Genomic DNA, 19,219 nt, shown 5'->3' with positions numbered 1-19,219 from the left:
CAGACTCAATCATTTCTTTCTGTGCCAGAATTTCTTTATAACAATTTTTTTCTAATTTGATTGATATCACCTCCCTCCCCTCTCTGTACCATTGGAGGTCTACTTCATCACCGGAGGAAAACAATTTCATCCACTAGCTCCACCTCATTCTCCATTCGACTGTAGAGAGAGTATGTGTAGGGGGGCAACAAGCTTTATATTTCTTTCTGCAGGCTGCAAGTCAACACACTCAAAAAGCATCTCTTCAATCTGTGTAAAAAGGGAGGAGTTGGGTTCTGGGCAAGCTACTGCACAAAGAGAGAAACCACCGAAATCTGCAAGTATTGTCTGGCACTGGAGAGGGAGATGGAGGAGTGAAAGATCTGAGCAACAGGGGTAAGCCTCTCCGGATTTTCAAAGTGATTGCCTGTGGGAGAGAAGTCGTCGCTTGCTTCTGCAATTATCACGTCCATTTATCCATTGATGAAGAGCTGGTGATGGTTACGCTTGATGCTTTTTGTTAATGGAGTGATTCAGCTGTTTTTTTCTCATAAAGGAATCATTATGTAAATCAATTTTGCCTCCCCTTAGGAGCACAGTTCCCTTGTTTATATCTCTACGGAAAATAATCTTTTAGCCTGAATTGTGGGACGGCTGCATGTTAGGACTCAAGTCGCTGCTACTTGGATTTGTGAAGCCTGGAGATGGAGAGAGACAGTGAGTGTAAATTAAGGATGTGTTGGGAGAGCTGCTGAGGAACTGTATTTTGTAAAGACGTACCTGTCTTGACACAAGTAATTATGGCTGAAGCACCAACATCTGAATCAATTGCCCTGGGGCAGCAAAAACAAACTGATGCCCAAGAGACTCCTCTTCAGAAAACTGAGTCCAGCTCACTCAAACCATCATGGAGAGAGATGACAGTGTCTTTCATAATGAGGACCAAAGTCCATGGTTTGAAGTTTATCTTCTCTCCAGACAAGTCCAAACCACAGCGGGTCATCTGGATCATGGCCTTTTTTGTTTGCGTAAGTCTTCTGTGCACCTGGTCGTGGAACCGAATCCTCTACCTGATGTCCTACCCGGCTGTCACAAAGATCTATATGGTTTGGGCTCACAACATGTCCTTCCCAGCTGTGACTTTCTGCAACAAAAACGTGTTCCGTGTATCCACTCTGACCAAGGATGACCTGTACCACAGCGGCTACTGGATGGACCTCCTGTATCCCAATCACACTGTCATGGAGAAGAGCCTGTCCATACTCAAAGACAGCCACAAACAGGGTCTCCTCAGTCTGCTTGACTTCAACAACTACAGTCCACACCCCAACTACCGCATCAACACCACCGAGATGATGGGGCGCCTTGGCCACCAGCTTGAGGAAATGCTGCTGGAGTGCAGGTTCCGCGGGGAAGTCTGCACCCACAAAAACTTCAGCACTGTATGTACAAAGAGATAGATGGTGTTTGCCAGGTGTGGATGTGGATGATGTTTACAAGGTGTGTTAATAATTCATGGAAGTGTTTGACTAAGCGCCCTTCAGCAGGCATTCTCTGAGGGTGTTTTATGGTGTTGTTTCAAACTGCTAAAAAGCCTGTCCTGGTTTTGTCTCTCCGTCAAGACAGCCTTTCCTTGTCAAACAGGATGTCCACAAAAAGTCACTCAGAGGAAAAAATACAATGTTATCTTTTTGTTGATGTGGAAAAAATCGATGCCATGGCATCACCAGTGACTTTAATGTGTTCTTCATACTTAATTGAGTTATCTCTTCAGTCACAATTGCTTTGGCATGTTCTAGAGACCCCACTTTCTTTTCCACCTTTTGGCTTTATAACCTCTGAAAATAAAATTGAGCAAGACACATTATTTCATTAATTATTCAGATCTTTAAACCAGGATAGATTACATTTGTAGCTTCTCTAATTAAACATCTGGAGGGCATGAGGAGTCTTGTTTCAAAGATGCAGCTGAGTGTCTCATATTAATACCAGACGTACATTTATAACACCATTCTATTTACAAGAAAGTGCTGAATGCTGCATGGAGGAACGAGATGCAAACCTCAGTCGTGCTGCTCTGAGTGGTAAAGTTTTTATCAAATGCTTTCATCAAAAACCGGTGGCTCATAACGTCATCAGAAATATCCAAAAGATTGAGCGGAGAAACCTCTGCAGTGAGAAGTAAGTCATTTATCTCTGCAGCACTGTGAAAATGTTTTAATGTTGGACCATGAATGTAAATTGACTACACCAACTAGTCTCCGGTTTCACATTTAACATCTTGCCTCTGCGGAGTCTCTAGATTCTAGTCCAAAATATCAAACATGCAGCATTAACTCTGTCAACTCGTCTGGAGCTGGTTGAAATGCAAAGTCTTGCACACTACAAAATGTCAGATGTCCATGGTGGCTTCCCTGTTTTGCACACCAGAAAGAAAAGCTTCAACATCTAGTCTCCATGGCGAGCTCGTCTTCATAATTGTGATTTAAAATGTGCTTTGTGCCTGCATCTTAATAAGCAACACATGGTGCGACTGAATTAAGCTCAGTTTTTATCTCAGCCTAAATCAGAACCTTTAAAACCAGGTTTCTTGCTCCTTTGTAGACCTCATTATACAGCCAGCAGGGGGAACAGACCAAAGCTCTGTCTTATCTGTCTGAGCTGCATGTTGGTCTCTCTCACTCTGGACATGGACCACTGCTTCTGATCTCTCGAGATCAGCTTTGCCATGCTGGTTGGGTTTTTGCCAGCAGCCCTCTTACCAGGACAGGGCAGTGAAAAGGAACCACTGACAGATGACATCCCCCTTTTCTTTCTGGTTTGACTTGTTGTCATAAAAATGTAACAAAGACAGATGTAGACACACAGACAGGTTGTTGTGAAAGATAGAAAAATCATTATCTGAGGAGCTACAATTTCCTGCTGGGGTGCTACTGTAAGATCTGGGATCTATTTCTGTTTGGCAGTTTGATATACTCTCAGTCTTTATGATTTATGTAGGAAGTATGGCACAGTGGGAAATGGGAAATTACTCTTTAAAAAGGTTTAATATTTTGACTTTGTGAGCAACTGAATAGCTAATACTAAAACTTACACATAAGATGATAATTTATGCTGAATTCATATCAGTGGACAGTTCAATTTGAAAACCATCTTTTCAAAATGATGGTCTGAATTCCTCTCAGCTCTGCTCAGACTCAACTTCTCGAATGTTGACATTTTAAATCTTCATTACATTTTCTGATTAAATTCGTTAACACAATATGAGACATCTGTTTTTATGGCTTGACTCAAATTAAAAATCAACTTATCACCCAGAGCCCAAAACAGCGGGTATTTGATTTTTGTATGGGGCCCAAACAATAGGAATAATTTCTTCCTGACTTTCTAATCCGGAAATAGATTCACATTGATTCGTTCAATATGTATATGAAAAAAGACTACAGTGAAATATAAATGCTTATATGCCTATTTACTGTATAATTTAACACCTGCTGCAGCTTATCATTCACATCTATGGCATAATGGCCTAGTTATTGGTCCAAGACTAAGTCAGTAACACTGTGACATCATGACAGTCATGTCAGCACCATGGACAGCACTACACATCAGGCAACCACAACAACAGCAACAGAGGGTATTATTCTACTCCCTCACACTCTGCTCTCTGATATTGGAAACATTCACTAAATAACACTGAATATTTGAACCATCTATGGGTTAAAGGCTCTTTTGGTGGAACTATTCAGAAAAACAACGTGTGAAGAAATCATACAACTAGCGATGGCTGAGGCAGGAAAACAGTTTACACAAAAATTATACAATATGTTGATGACCAACTTATTTTAGGGTTACTGCTGATTTTTCCTGTAAGGGCCAAATTCCCCATACCACCAGTTGATGAATGATGTATTGACTTAAAACAGTTTCACTGCTGATTTTTTTTAAATTCATACAGGAAACTTGAATTTAGGTAAAGTCTAAGAAATCTTCAAATTTCAGAAAGACAAGGAAATCCATCAAAATGTATAGATTATTTGTAAGGTGAAAGATTTCAATTTGACATAGCAGTGGTATAAATGTACGAAATGTACACTACCCTCCACGATTGTAGATGTTTAAATGCCTGTATCTGATTCAGACTTTTGTTTTTCCTTGGAGCATAAACATGTGTTGATGCATACATACTCTGAAGTGTTTTTGTTTGTCATGTGAGTCATAAGTTTGCATTGTCAGGATTTAAGATGGTCTGACTGCAGTTTTTAGTGATTTCCGTGTTTTACACTGTGTTGAATGGATACTCCAGTTCTTCAAAGCGTCGCATAACCAATCAATTTTACAGTGTCTTAAGCTTATCTCAAATAGATAGGCTTATCTTGAATTTACTGAACCCCTTCAGCTGTTTTCAGAGCTTTTAAGCTTTCTTAGTCTTCATCATGTAGACTTTTAAAATGACATTTTCAATTTTTGATAAAGATTAATTTCACTTGTTTTCAGGCAGTTAAAACTTTTCCAATGGCAAAGAACTTTCATAAACTTGAAATTAAATGTCACTCTGTCAACTGAGACTACTGAAGAAAAAATGGAAAATAAATAACTGAAGTCTACGGGATTTATTAAATCAGAAAGATATTCAGTGCAAGCAAATCTACCGTAGCAGCTGCAAATCAAACTTTAAGTACGGCTGAGCTTTTCTGGCACAGTTTCGATCTCTCAACACGTTTGTGAGTCGAGACACACATGTGTCTTTTCCAATCTCCATTCAGTTTGTTTGTGTGTCCAGAGAGCTTACACCTCAGATGTTTCTTATTTAATGGCTGCAAAATGGTGCATTCACTCCAAGTTACTCAAGGGAAATTTGGAGGGAAATTGGGTAGAGATTGATGGCTACTGCTGCTGCTGGTGCTGCTGCTAAGGAAGCTCATTAATTCCTCAAATCAGAGCCAGGTGCCTGTTTAAAGACGGTATGCTCTCTCTGATAATCACAAAACCTCTGCAATGATTAGCTGTCCTGCACAATTACGAACTGACATGTAATACATCTGGTACAGGTGCACAATTTACCGGGGGCGCGGCATCATTGGAAGGGCTTGACTTTCATTAACACTCCTTTTCGCTCTGTGCTCTCTTTTTTTCCCAGATTTACACACGCTACGGAAAATGCTACACATTCAACTCGGGATTAGACGGAAACCCTTTATTGACCACGTTAAAGGGAGGCACAGGAAACGGCTTGGAGATCATGTTGGATATTCAACAGGATGAATATTTGCCTGTTTGGGGAGAGACAGGTCAGTGTTGCTTTCAGGTATCCTATGGTAAAATGTGTAACTTTGTTGTAAAAATCTATGTAACTCCTTGGATTACCCCAAAAATTCCAGCTACTAATCTAGTGCTTAGTTTTATCCATAACATGCTGGTATGTTGCATTATTTAGACACAAAATCAAAATTGTTCCCAAGGTCATTTTACTGATAAATGTCTGCAGACTTTGAACCAGATAGAAGTGATTTACTAGCATGTTTGATAGCACATTATCTTGATATGTTTCTCCTGCCCTACATCTGACATGCTCAATAAATTCATTGGCATATTGTCTTCAATTTTACAGCAGACAACAACACTACTGTCCCATACAATCATAAAGTTTACAGCATGTAATAAATCACTGGTTGTAAATCAATTTAATACCTGTCCACCACACTAATATATATCTTATATTAGCTCTCAGCATGGGGTTTAGCAGCACTTAGTGTATGATCCAGAGCCAAAAGAGCGGGTCTCCTGAGGCGAGCGTACTTGTTGTTATATATGTTCTGGCGTGCTGTATCCACAGATGAGACCTCCTACGAAGCAGGCATCAAGGTTCAGATCCACAGCCAGGACGAGCCGCCCTTCATTGACCAACTGGGATTTGGTGTGGCCCCTGGTTTTCAAACTTTTGTGTCATGTCAGCAGCAACTGGTACCTAATGTTCAGCCTCCTCCCTTCAAACCTCAACCTCTTTTTATTTCCTTCTTTACTTCTTCTTGTGTTTGTCCCCAAATCCTGCCCCAGCCACTGCCTTTTACCTGCGTCTTTGTTGCAGAGCCTGGAGCAAAACCAGTTCTGTGGTTCTTTACCTCTGCACAGGGAAATATGTAGTTAAGCTGTTAAATAAACACACAGCACTTCTTGGTAGATGAAACTGAGGAATTATAGAAGAAGAGGGATATCGATAGAGCAGAGCCAAGTAATGACTGAAGGTGGGCATAAAAGCATACTGTGCTTAGCTGAGCCAAAACAAACTCAGACTACACTGCATGCAGAAATATCTGGCAGCTCACAGTGTTTGTTTTACTTCTCATACTGAGGAGGAAAAAAATATGAACACAGCTTATTTGAACGCTGTGAAAAATTGTCTCTAGTGGTGCGTTCAAAGAGACGGCAGAGGAAAAGTGTGAGAGGGACTCAGAGCTCACACAGACGTAGTTAGCAGGCTTTAATGATTATAACAGAAGCTTTGATTACTTTTATAAATCTAATCCAAGTGTTTAAACAGAGAATGAGCAATTTATCAAGGTTAATACCCTTAAAAGAAATTATCGATGTACGACCAAACATTGTGAAACATTTTTCTCTCTAAAGATTTTGCTAAAACGGTCTATTAGCAGCAACATTTCACCATCTTAAGACCTCTTTAAAGACCCACCAAAAATATCAGGCTTCTCAAGACTAATTATCATGTTTTTGAAGTTATATTGAAGTATTAAAAGAAGCTTGCTGTGTATTTCATCATACTAGTTTAGTTCTCAGCTCCATTTAAACTTGCAGTCACTTTATTAGGCGAGAGAGATGACCCACGGTTAGACATGCTCCAAAATTTGCAGTGAAATGAGTTTTTAAGCTCACACTAAAGGGAGGCTGAATTGCCTGTGGCAGGTTTATCTCTAGTTTCTGCTCAAACTTTCTGTTAACCTCCATCAGTGAAGGGACAAAAGTAGTCACTAAATAAAGTGAGAATTGATTGGGAGGCTCATGTTCGGGGTCATAACACTGAGCTGACATGGATTTCCTATCTAAATCTAATCATACTGTACAGCAGTAATATGAGGTTGCCAAGACAACAAATTCAAGTTGTGTCTCTTGCCTCTTCTAGAGTAGCATAGGAACCCAACTCTAGTCCTTTAGTTTTTAAAAGGAATCAGTGACAGAGCAGGGATAAATCTGCCAATACACTTCTACTCTCATTAAGTCACAAGAAAACTGCGTCTGCGCCACATAGGAGTTTAGGTTTCTGCTGTGATTACTTTTCAGATCAAGTGAAGTTGTGTATTGTGCCGCAGGCTCATTAAAATTCCCCCCACATAATCAGTCCTTGTGAAGTCTTGAAGTAATGGATACTCCAGCAGTAAATTAGCTTCATTATTTCAGCGATTTCATTAATCGAGCCTAATTTAAATGATTTTGCTCCTTGAGCTAATGGTCTTGGTCAGTTTGTGAGCATGTGATAAATGATCAAACAAAATCATCCACCCTTTGTTTAAGCAGAATAACATGGGATTATTGAGGCAGAGTCTCCCAAAGCAGACACTTGGACACCACAAAGATGACACATTTCATTTCTCGGGGAAGCAGCTCGAAACATATCTCTGTCTCACTTTCTTCTTTCCTCGTTGTAAAAAGCTTGGAGTGTATCATCACTCAGGCCTCGCCAAGACGGGAATCTGAACTATAAATCACCATCGCAAAGTTACCTCCTGAAAGCTAGAGTGTGTGGATTGTCATTTATATTAATGACGTGAGCACCCACACCGGTGACAGCTAAAGGACATGTTTATGGTCTTAAATATGTGCTGAATTAATTAGACTGTCATTAAAGGCTGGGAAGCATTCATTTGAATCAGCCTGAGACGAAAACACTGACTCAGTGTAAGGGCAGACAGATGGCTGAAGCTTGTATGATTACAGACTTTTAATTTGTAAATCTTCTAAAATGTGTTATTGTAGGCTATGAGTAAACTCACAGAGCCATGACGATAAAGTATGCGGAAGCCCTGAGCAAACACGCGTCCATACATTTGATTTACTCCATTTTCAGGTGATTATAAGTCAATTCTGTTCATTTTCTTAAGATCTCTACTTATTAATCTTTCATTTTTTTGCACTATAGTTACTTCATATGATATATCCAAACTGGTATCCCCATATATGCAAAAGCACAGAACAAACATGGAAACTTATCTCTTCAATGCGGGCGTCTCAGTGACCAGCCTTTTGTTTTGTTTACTAGATCGTCAGAAAATTATCCTGTTGTCACAAAACAAGCTCTTGTTATCTCAGGATAAGAAAAATGAGTCGAGATCTTGGGAAAACATCTGAAATTAACTTATCACTGAAAAAACAGTGTTGTTATCTCAAGACATCTAGAAAAAGAAGTAGATACTTTGAGAAAACAACCAGACGGTATTCGTTTTCATGTGAATATGGTGCAAATAAAATGTGTCATGCCTGCTCAAGGCTTCTGTAAAATCTTCTTGGACTGGGATAATATCATTTTTTCACTGAACTTTGAGTGAATGTAAGTATAGAAGTGCTGAATGGATGAACCACCGGAACAAAGTGCTGCAAAGTTTTCATTAACCCTGGAAATTAAAGCTGTTTTGTTGTTATCCGAACAACAGGCTGTCCAGAGAGATCGACCACTTTCTGTCCCTCTCCTCACTGTTACTCCTACTTATTATTTTGATAATCATGTGGGCTGTGTTCCCTCACCCCCCTGCCCTAGATGAGATGTCCTATGAGGCCGGCATAAAGGTACAGCTTCACACTCAGTCAGAGCCTCCTTTCCTCCATGAGCTGGGCTTTGGGGTCGCCCCCGGCTTCCAAACGTTTGTTTCCACCCAAGAGCAGAGGGTAGCGTATGACTGACTGGGCTTGCTGCATGCCACAAGTGCTGTTTTGTTAAATAGCTACACTCCCTTCATCAAGTTCCACTCTTGCATCCGCTGGTCCCCCTCCCCCTTGAGGAATGGATCCATCTGTCCCTCTCTGTGTGTGGCTAAAGCAATGACACGCAACAACATCTGCAGTCTGTCCTTGTCCCCATTGTCTTCTCTGTGTAATAGATATCAGTAAGAGCAGCTAATGTGTTTCATCCCAGCTTTGAAGCCATTCATCCGAGTCTGTATCTTCATCAAAGCTGCTGTTTGGCTTTACCCTTTCACTGCCAACTAAACTTCTTTCAGCACTTCCCTTTTGTTCGCTTTGCTTTTATGTGTTCCCGGGGCGATCCACTGGACCGCTGCTTAATGTCATCCAGAGGGAGCGGACAATGTGATTCATTAGGTTTTATTACCCATGAGGAGTCTGGCATCATTTTGAAGTCTCGCACTTATTGCACCAGGGTGTAACTCCTGATATGAAAGTCTGTGAGCTAGAAACGCAGTTCAATAAGGGCTTAATCATGTTTGCCAGTTTAAGTCCACTTCCTCTGTGAATTTCACTCTATCTCTTTCGCTCTTCATCGACTAAACGGCCGTTAGATTGTCTGAGTTAGCGTGGTTGGAGCTGGTGGAGATGATTCGGAATTAAGGAAACAACAACAGCATCGCTTCCCTGTGAAGATTGTCAGGGAAGGAAACCTTTGGCATTGATCTTCGACTCCCATTGCAATTAGGAACTATATGTTCAAAATGCCCCAGCAAGCATCCGTGACCTCATAAATAATTGGTTAGTTTTTGTCATGAGGAAGAGTAGTAGGCATTTATTACCATAAATTGCTGCAAACAAGACATTTTAAAGCAGACAGAAAATCTTGATGGTGGTTAAATGTCAGCATGTTGGGTACACTGAAAAAAGAGTTCCTTTAAAGTGTTAAAGAGAGCTCCAAAAATATTTGCTCTCTCGCACACACAGGGTTCTTTCTGCAGCTCTGAAACGAGCGCCATGAGTCTAATGTTTATTAGGAAGCCAAACCTTAAAATTCAGGCATTAAATATTCCTCATTAGTGGATTCATTTAGAATTCCCTGAGTTACTCATAAATATAATGACCTGCTCTTCACCTTATAATGAGAGTTTTACCTTTAATGAGACTGCAGACTGACTCTACTCCATATTCACACTTTATTGTTAAACTCACAGGGCTGTGCAGTCAAGACAGTTTTGTAAAAACTCTCATGGGCTTAAAAAGAAAAATCTACATATTCAATCAACAAAAAAACAGCCCCTCTAATGAGCTACTGGGAAGTGTTCATTAGGACCGATTTATTCGACTAAAATTTAATTTAAAATCAGATTTAATTCTCTGTACAATGTCTGTTATATCAGTACAATCCATGTATTTGTTCATCAGGAAACTGTGAACTGTTTATTGTTCTGTTCTCCAGGTTGTAAAACTTGTCCATTGATTGTGGTGTCCTGTCTGAAACTACATATTTTACAAACTTCTATTAAGCTTCCTCTATTCCCATGGTATTCTGCTTCCTACCGGGGACTAGACCTGCATTAGTAACGTTCTGCATGACATCTGCTTGCTGCAAAACATGATCAATAACGTTGGTCTTACTTTATTTCCTTTATGTTCTACCAATATTGTCCCAGTGCACATTTTCATTCAAATGATTCAGTTATTTTGTGTGGTTCCCTTTTTTCCGTTCCAGACATTCGTGTTGGGTTTTGTCAGCTTGTTGCCCTCTTTTTGTACTTCCGCTGCACCGGCTTGCATTATGTTATTCGTTTGTAATCCTGTGTACTGATATGCTGAGGGAAAACATGTGCTGCTTGCTCTTTCAGCTTCAGTACCTCCCTCCGCCTTGGGGAGATTGCAAGTCTACGCCCATAGACTCTGAATACTTCTCCACGTACAGCATCACCGCCTGCCGCATCGACTGTGAGACCCGATACCTGCTGGAGAACTGTAACTGCAGGATGGTTCACATGCCTGGTATGATTTCAGTCACGTCTTGTTTTATCAAGAAACACTTACTCCTTTATGTATTTATCTACATAGTATGAGTAATTATTCACACTTTGACATTGTTTCAAACAGGAACCTCCACAGTTTGCACACCAGAGCAGTACAAAGACTGTGCTGACCCTGCTTTAGGTGAGCCAACACAGTTTAATGCTACGGAAATATAGCATGATACATTTGCTTTGTCTGAATTCAACCGAGTGTTCACTCTGTCAGCCTAAATATAATGCCTCTGTAGCTTTAACTTCAATATCAGGCAGTGCTGAAGCCACATAATAAAGTAGAATTATTGTGCAAAAGTTTCATTAGTAAGATTTGTGATGTGTCTTTGCTCCACTAATTCAAAATAAATCCCGAAGAGCTTTTTTGTCCTCCTTCCTCTGTATTATAGCTTCAGTCATTATTTGCTTTCATGGAAAGTGAACGATGGCAGCAACTGTAGTCTTCCTGAGATATTTTTAGCAGCAACTGAGAGCGTCTTTGTGCAGGTTGTGTTTGATTTATTGGCAGTGATCGTACTATTTTTAAATGACTTTGATCATCCACAGACTTTTTGGTAGAGAAAGACAACGATTACTGTGTCTGTCAGACCCCCTGCAACATGACTCGCTATGGCAAGGAGCTGTCCATGGTTAAGATCCCCAGTAAGGCATCTGCTAAATATCTGGCTAAGAAATTCAACAAAACTGAGCAATATATCGGGTAAGTATCATACGGCAGCAGTCAGGTATTAGATCTCAGCCTCTTCTTCTTTTCTCTGTTGATGGATGGATGTACTGTGGCATAGCATGACCTGGGTCTCCATCGTTCACCTTCAATGTAACAATAATGAAAGATAGTTACACAGGAAATGTGAGATGTGATAAAGGTGTTATATAATATCACTTGAAATAAACTCAATTGAGTGTGCTCTTGTCTGTTCTCTCTATAGAGAAAATATCTTGGTCCTGGACATCTTCTTTGAAGCTCTGAATTATGAGAAAATTGAGCAGAAGAAGGCCTATGAAATTGCAGGGCTCCTCGGTAAGACTCTCACACTTTCAGGTTCATTGTGACAGAAAAGATGTGTTTGACCTCGGATCGGCTCTCTCAGCATACACACCCACCCCACCCACCATCCTGCACATATTCACATCTCATGTGCATGCCTGCTGCTTTGAGGTTTCCTCTTTGAACTCTTGAAGCAGGCGGAACATATTTTCATAATCTGATGCTCTTGCAAGGGCAGGCGGTGCCGGGTCTGATGAGGAGTTTGGGCTGGATGGACAATTTTGACAATTGTGCTCAGATTCCTCAGAGTGATACTGAATTAGAAGTGACAGCACAGGGAATGGTTTCATGCACCATTGTACTATTACCGTACCTGCCTGTATCTATTAATCTCTCTTTTTCTAGGTGACATCGGCGGTCAGATGGGGCTGTTTATCGGAGCCAGTGTTTTAACAATACTGGAAATATTCGACTACCTGTATGAGGTAAAGTGATGTTATTCTTTAAAAAGTAAGCCTGTAAACACAGACTCAGTTTATGCTTGATCTAGAATACATACAGATGAATAGTGAAGTATTACGCTGAAATGCTAACCAAGTATCTGTATTTGAAACTTATAAAATAAGTGAAGTTATGTATTTGTACTTTGTTTTGAATTCTAAAGTAATAATGAATTTCTTTTTAAGTTTATTCCTTTTTATCTGTACAATAAAATCAAAGCTGCAGCCAGCAGCAACTCTAAATCTTGTTTATTATCAATTTTCCTCTTGTTTCTTTAATTCAGACACAAAACTAAGTATAAAGAATGTCATAATGTGGTTTTATGGGGCTTTTTGTGCAGGAGTAAATACCAACCGACTCCAGTCCTGCCAAAAAAAACACATAAAGTCCACTAAAACCACAACTTACTGTTACTGCATTTTTGTTCTTGTACAATTTGAGACAAACAAAATGTATTTTGGACCATTTTCCAGCCTTTGTGCTAAGCTAAGCTAACTAGCTGCTGGCTGTTGCTTCATGTTGATTGTACAGAAATGAGAGTGGTATGAATCTTCTCATCTGACTCTTGCCAAGAGCGTTATTAAATGTATTGGCCCTTCAGAGATATTCAGTCTTAATGTCAGTGTCCATGATGTATTATATCTGTGAATAACATGCTCTGATGTTTTTGCCTTCAGGTGTTTAAGGATAAGGTTTTGGGTTACTTCATACGCAAGAAACGGCCGCAGCGTTGTCAGAGCGACAATCTGGTAATTTAAGTCTCACAGTGCATTTGAAAGAATGAACTGAATGTGATGTGACATTAGCTGAGCTCAGGAACAACCATAATAACAAAAAAAATCTGCTGACACTAAAGATGCTTTTTAATTAACAGCACCAGCAAGAGAGCAAAGCTTCAAAACATTACAGTCGACATTAGGATCAATCTCCCATGCAAGGGAGAAGTATTGTGCAGGAACAGATAGTCATTACTAATACATGAACTTAGTTTTAGTGCATAGAATTAATGTGTAATTAATTTAATTTTCATTACACACATGCAGAACTCTTTGTGACACAATGAGACAAATAGTTCTCAGTGAGGACAAATATCTGCAAGAGCTCTAAGTTAGAATGCAAATAACACGTGTCAAGCTCTCTTTGAAAGCGTCCTTTTGTGGTTTGTCAAGTATTAAACTACTTGAGACCTCTCGTACTACAGGGCACGGACAACTAGAAGTGAAATGTCAGACCCATTCTTAATTAGCTTTTTATTATGAATCATAAACTGCTTTACAATCAGAGGTTAAAGCCCTTTCCTCAAGAGATCCATATCCACTTTTTTGTATCGAAGCAGACAGACTCTTCTCAATGTCACCCTCGATCCGGCATTTATAGTTCACTCAGAGCAAGAGAAGCTGTTATTCCACTCTGGTCTTATTGCTTTATGTCCGGCATTATGACCTGATGAAATGTAGATGGATTCATGAGAGCAGAAAGAGGAATGAGCAGACAGCTGGAAAAGATAAAGAGGTCTGGAGAGTTTATTAACATTTCATGATCAACTCATTTTCTAAGCCTTTAAGGCAATAAAACCCATTTAAACTTCTAAATGAAAATTAGAATAATGTGAGGCATTTCTGTCCCACCCTACATCACAGAAGGGTGTCAAGCACAGTGATTCAACACATCAGCTCCAGAGGCACCTCCACTTCCCCTGCAGACTGTTATGTAAGCTTTCTACTGGGCAGTTAAGAAATTATTTATAACTGAAATGCACCTTCTTCATATCAGTAATCAGAGGAAGGCAGCACAGACAGCTGAATCAAACACTGAAGGAGAGGTGGAGAAGCGGGTGTTACTGGTTGCAGTGACAGGTAACTAGTGCACCACACTTAAAAAAAAAATAAGTTTTTGATGGTTAACAAAATGTGAACACCTTGCTTTTACTGCGGAATAAATGTAATGTAAGAAATATTTTCTTTGGGCCCTGGTTTGGCTTTGTTGTTAAAACATAGGCTCCATGTACATAGGCTACAATCAAGCGGCAACCTCCAGTCTAAAAATATGAGTACTATGCGGAAGTGCTAAAAACGGCAGTTCATCGAGAATCCGCTTGAGGCTGGCTTGAAAAGCACTGGAAGTCACATACACATTAATGGGAAAAAGCCTGGTACAAAAGACGAGCGTAGTCTGGATAGCTCATTTCTCGATCGGCTCTCACTGTGAGGGGGGTGAATTTTTTTCTAACGCGGCAATTTTTCGAAGATATTGAGATTACGAGTCTTCCAATAAGAGGCACAGCTGCCTGCGGGAACACTGTAGCTGTTGGCTAGGAGGCTCAAAACACGCCTCTTTACGTCACATTGGCGCCACAGCAGCAATATGGCTGCCGCCGCCGATTGGCCTCAGAACAGCTCTTCAGAAACAGATGGGTGACGTCATGAATACTACGTCCATATTTTATACAGTCTATGGCTACAATACAGTGGTGGCCCAACTAAAGCACAGACTGGTGCAGGGGTGGCATTAAGTATGTGCACACATGATTGAATGGCATGGGGGAGACATGCCACCTCTGGCCACTCCTCTGGACACGCACCTGCTCCTTGCGGCTGTCTGTCTCTCTTCTCTGTCGCACTCCAGATGAATAACAATAAAGTTTGAGTTGAGTTTAGCTGTCCTTTCCTATAAATAAGACAAATAATTTTAGATACTAAATGTCTGATTCCAGTCAGAAAACATTTTACCTGTTAAATCTTTGACCTTATTCTTTGATGTATATATCTATTCCAGAAAATACTTGATTGCAGCTGTTGTTTATTTTCTAAATCTTTTATTGACTGAAGTGTCTCACCTCCATTTTTACTTTTATTGAATATCTCAAATAACAACAAGCTCTCCTTATAATGCAGATTGATCTACAAATTTAAGAATCCCAATTCTTTTAGCCACTTAATCTGGTTCTTTGGTATAAGTGGTCATGTCTTAAGTCCAAATAAAAGCTAAAAGCCACTAATCCTTCTTTTAAGCTCACTGTCGGGGTGGAAGCACTAACAAAAACTGACACAAGCTCTCTTTTCTGGTGCTGTTTTCATGAAAAGCATTCATTTAGATTTTTGTTAAGGCGGATAATTCCTTTTGTCCCCGAGTACTCTGTATCTACCAGTTTGCACCCAGCCCTATTGGCAGAATCACAGAAATGCAAGCTCTAATTCTTTGTTGTGTCACACAACCCCCTGACTTTTTCATCACCAGCAATCGTATTGGCAGTGCCTCTTATTTTTTCTTCAAACTGGTGAAAAAGCCTTGGGTTTGTGTCTGCATGTGGATTGTGATCTTGCATGCTGTGTTGCCTCGGGTTCAGCGTTTGGTTTGGTGGCTGATATATGGATGAAAAGATTGAATAAAGTTGTTTATTCTCTTTTGTAAAGCAAAGTTATGTTAAAATAGCTCTGAAGGAGGTTATTCGAGTCAGTCTAGGTTTTGAAAGATCAGTTTTTATGAATTTAAAGTGGCAGTAGAGGAAGCATTTTTAATGGGTTTTCATAGATTGGTATTTACTGTATTTTCTCCCTTATTCATGTCACGCCTACGGTGCTTACAATAAACCATCCTTTTGTACTTCTTTTCTCTCATGTTCAATAACCATTTTTCAACTAGTCCATTGTCATTTCTCCTTATAATCACCCGGACAATAAAGTACAGTAATACATTCAGTGGTTCCATGGATGCTATTTTAAGTTAAACCATTCATCAGCACTTCTGGGTGACAGTTATTGTCTTTTCTTTTTATTCTGCTTAAAAAACAGCCATCTAACTTCAGTACCATCATAATATCACTGTTGGAAACGCTGTCTTGCAGTATTTCCCTCCCAAATTAAACTCTTAGCATTTGCATTGTGTTTTATTTTCATTTCAGTCACCCTCACCCATCTTTCTTTTCATCATGTCTATTCCAGGAGTTTCCAGAGAACCCAACCAGCCCTGGTGTCACGCCTAATCATGCCCCCAGGTAGCACACCCCATTGATAATAGATGCTCCCTCCCATGCTGTCCCTCTCTTTCATACATAAGTGATACCATCTCATACATCATTTCCTTGGTGGCTACAGATGATTCAGTTGGCTTTAGTAGACAGTCAACAAAAAGAGGGGTGATTACCTGACTGCAGTGAGCAGTTTTACTTCCACCATAGTGTCAGGACCGGTTACTTCAGTGTGTTTCTCTATTTATCGGCACAGCAGAAGACATGAGTTGGTTGGATTCTCCCTGTGCAAAAAGATTTGACTCTGCATTATGCAAAACTTGCTCTTTCCACTGAATAATAATGCTTTCTTTCCCATAGGATAAAGAGCAGTACCTCTGTGAAAACAGATTGTGTATTTACTGAATTGTTGTGCAAAAAAAAAAGCTAAACCGCAAGAGATCTATTTGTTTCCCTGCAGCAGTGAGGTCCATTTAGAGGCAACGCGTTTGAGCCTGGTGCCAGATAACATCACTAGATGCATTACTTTGTGATGTTATCACACGTCTGCATGCAGTGAGTTTGCACAAAACACAAAATGGTTCTTTGTCTGCTGGAATAGCCATTTTTGCCAATGGGACCACCAATGGTTGTTATCCACATATCAGCAGTTATCTACTCAGGGAGCACTTTTTCTCAAAATGCAGAGCTATGTGGATGTTTTGACTTCCATAACTTTCACATTTGAACATGTTAGTGTAAAAGCAGGACTAAAAATATGCTGTTCTCTTCTCTTCTCCCTCCTTTCATTCATCTTTTACCCACTTTTCCCTGATTTTCTTTAAACCTGTGAAACATGCGACGTGGCTGATGTTGGAACTTCCAAATCTGTTGTATTCTTAACTTCATCATCTACATATGTTTCTGTCATCCATTTTCCCATCATTCATCTTATGTATGGTTGTTGCGTCAATCATGAATTTTTTCCTTCTTTTTTGGGCAATTTAAATATTTTTTCACATCCCTTCATCGTCTTTCACTCTCATTTTACTTGTGGCTTCTTTAATTGGCCCTCCATCATCATAATCCCCATAATCCCTTCATTGCCCCCTCCCTTAACCCCATTTGAACTCGTCTCCCCCCCTTTCCCCTCCCTCTGTTTTGCAGAGCACCTGTGACACCCTCCGGAGTCACTCGGACAGTCTCGGATTCACGCCGAACATGTTACCTCGTCACCCGACTTTAGGCAACTTTGAGGAGTTTGCCTGTTGACGACATAACGTAGGGGTTGTGGGCGGGTGGGTAAGGGTGGCACATCCGGGGACTTGACAGCAAACTGTGAAATAATGTATGTATTTAACAGAAAAATGGTTGAGTGTGTAACTCAAAAATGTATTAGTAGAGTTTAATAATGCCTGAATAGAAATAGAACACTATCATCTGAAGAAAAAGAGACCACTTCCAAAACAGATCTCAGGTTTAACTGCCATGTCAAGGCATCAGTGTTAATTTGTTCACGTTTCATTTTGTCACCTTGTTTTTCCTATACGGTCACTTTGGAGTAAACAATCAGTGAAGATAAATGTGTCCAAAAAAAGACAAAGTTTCTGACCTGTGTTGAGTTACACAGTACTGTTGTGATAGTTTTGCTGTACATCAATCCAAGAACAAAAAAAAGAGTAAACCTTTGGATTGGTATGTGTAGCAGTGTTTTGTCTCCAGCATCTAACCAATGCTGTACTGAGTGACCTTATACTTGTCACTAGTTTGAACAAGAGAGCCTTTATTTTCAGATCTGCTCCGTTTACAGAGCTGATTGATGAATATAAGAGCTGCTCACACCTGAATACAAACACCAGACAAGTGTTTAATGTTGCCTTTTGCTACTATGAGGCTTTGTCTCATTCATTAGACTGTGCTTATTCAAGTTAAAAAACAGTAAAGGAACTTGATTATTTGTATATATGCAAGTATCTAGTTTTATTCTATGTTGGCAGAAGCGACTGAATTGGGTGTTTTTGTTAATTGAATCACTTTTTACTCAAGGAAATGGTTAAAAAAAAGACAGTGAGGAGGCCAAGAAAGGCTACTGATTGTACGTTTTTATCTTTATATAGCTTCAAATTCTCAATTTCCTTTCTTTGAGGCGTTACTGTGCCGTCACAAAAAATATATGCTGAGCATGAAGCTTGCTGTAAAATTGTCCCTTTACATACATGGAATACAGGAGAAGAGAAACAATCCAGCTTTCCTTTTGCCTTTTTGATAGCTCTCTTTTTTTTTCAATACTGTGTCTTAAAGGTGTCCATCAGCACAACCCCCCTGTGATAGTTCTCTGGTCTCTATGGAACATAAATTTAAAAGGCTTGTTTGTGACGTTCCTGGAACAGACAGAAATGTGTAAATACCTACAATTAAATGCCATTAAGAAAGTCGACACCGCTCATGTGACAGTGGTGAAATATATCGATATATACTGTACATACAGTGTTTGGATCTTTCTGTAAACTTGAAGGAATTTGGACTTTCTATCTAATTGGACCATAAGTGTCTTTGAGTTTTTGGTGATTAAAAAGTGACGGACGACTACACAGAGTTTATAAGTCAAAAAAAAAAGAACTGCCTCAAAGCATCACATTCAGTTTGATTTATAACAGAAATGCATTGTAAAATTCCACCATTGTCCTTTTATTATTATAATTATTACTATTCCAGAACATGTAAGAAGTCACAAATAACAGTTTGTGATGTATTAATGATCAAGTATAATAAACTCTATATTTACCCATCTTGCTCACGTACACAACTTTTCTTCTTATCTCAGTGTGAGTCTAATTTTTTCAATTT

The 19,219-nt window shown here is 39.7% G+C and overlaps 1 protein-coding gene across 1 annotated transcript; it reads left to right on the top strand.

Annotated features, from left to right (window-relative positions):
- The first annotated feature begins 779 nt into the window (after nt 1-779).
- asic1c (acid-sensing (proton-gated) ion channel 1c) lies at nt 780-17,696 on the top strand. The gene is made up of 12 exons (XM_034702522.1): nt 780-1,421; nt 5,120-5,270; nt 5,816-5,943; nt 10,755-10,905; nt 11,011-11,067; nt 11,484-11,637; nt 11,867-11,958; nt 12,331-12,410; nt 13,104-13,175; nt 16,069-16,107; nt 16,368-16,420; nt 17,540-17,696. The coding sequence occupies exons 1-12, from the start codon at nt 780-782 to the stop codon at nt 17,616-17,618; spliced, it is 1,698 nt and encodes a 565-aa protein (XP_034558413.1). The 3' UTR covers nt 17,619-17,696.
- Nucleotides 17,697-19,219: the final 1,523 nt, after the last annotated feature.

The sequence above is a fragment of the Notolabrus celidotus genome, chromosome 15, assembly GCF_009762535.1.
Source record: "Notolabrus celidotus isolate fNotCel1 chromosome 15, fNotCel1.pri, whole genome shotgun sequence".
Classification (NCBI taxonomy): domain Eukaryota; kingdom Metazoa; phylum Chordata; class Actinopteri; order Labriformes; family Labridae; genus Notolabrus; species Notolabrus celidotus.
This window is presented reverse-complemented; position numbering and strand designations above follow the sequence as displayed.

What these genes read in the sequence shown, in the direction of transcription:
- asic1c (XM_034702522.1), top strand. Translation starts at nt 780, where the DNA reads ATGGCTGAAGCACCAACATCTGAATCAATTGCCCTGGGGCAGCAAAAA. An exon ending in TATTCGACTACCTGTATGAG is followed by an intron (nt 12,411 to 13,103) that starts GTAAAGTGATGT and finishes TTTTGCCTTCAG; the next exon opens with GTGTTTAAGGATAAGGTTTT. An exon ending in ACGCCTAATCATGCCCCCAG is followed by an intron (nt 16,421 to 17,539) that starts GTAGCACACCCC and finishes TCTGTTTTGCAG; the next exon opens with AGCACCTGTGACACCCTCCG.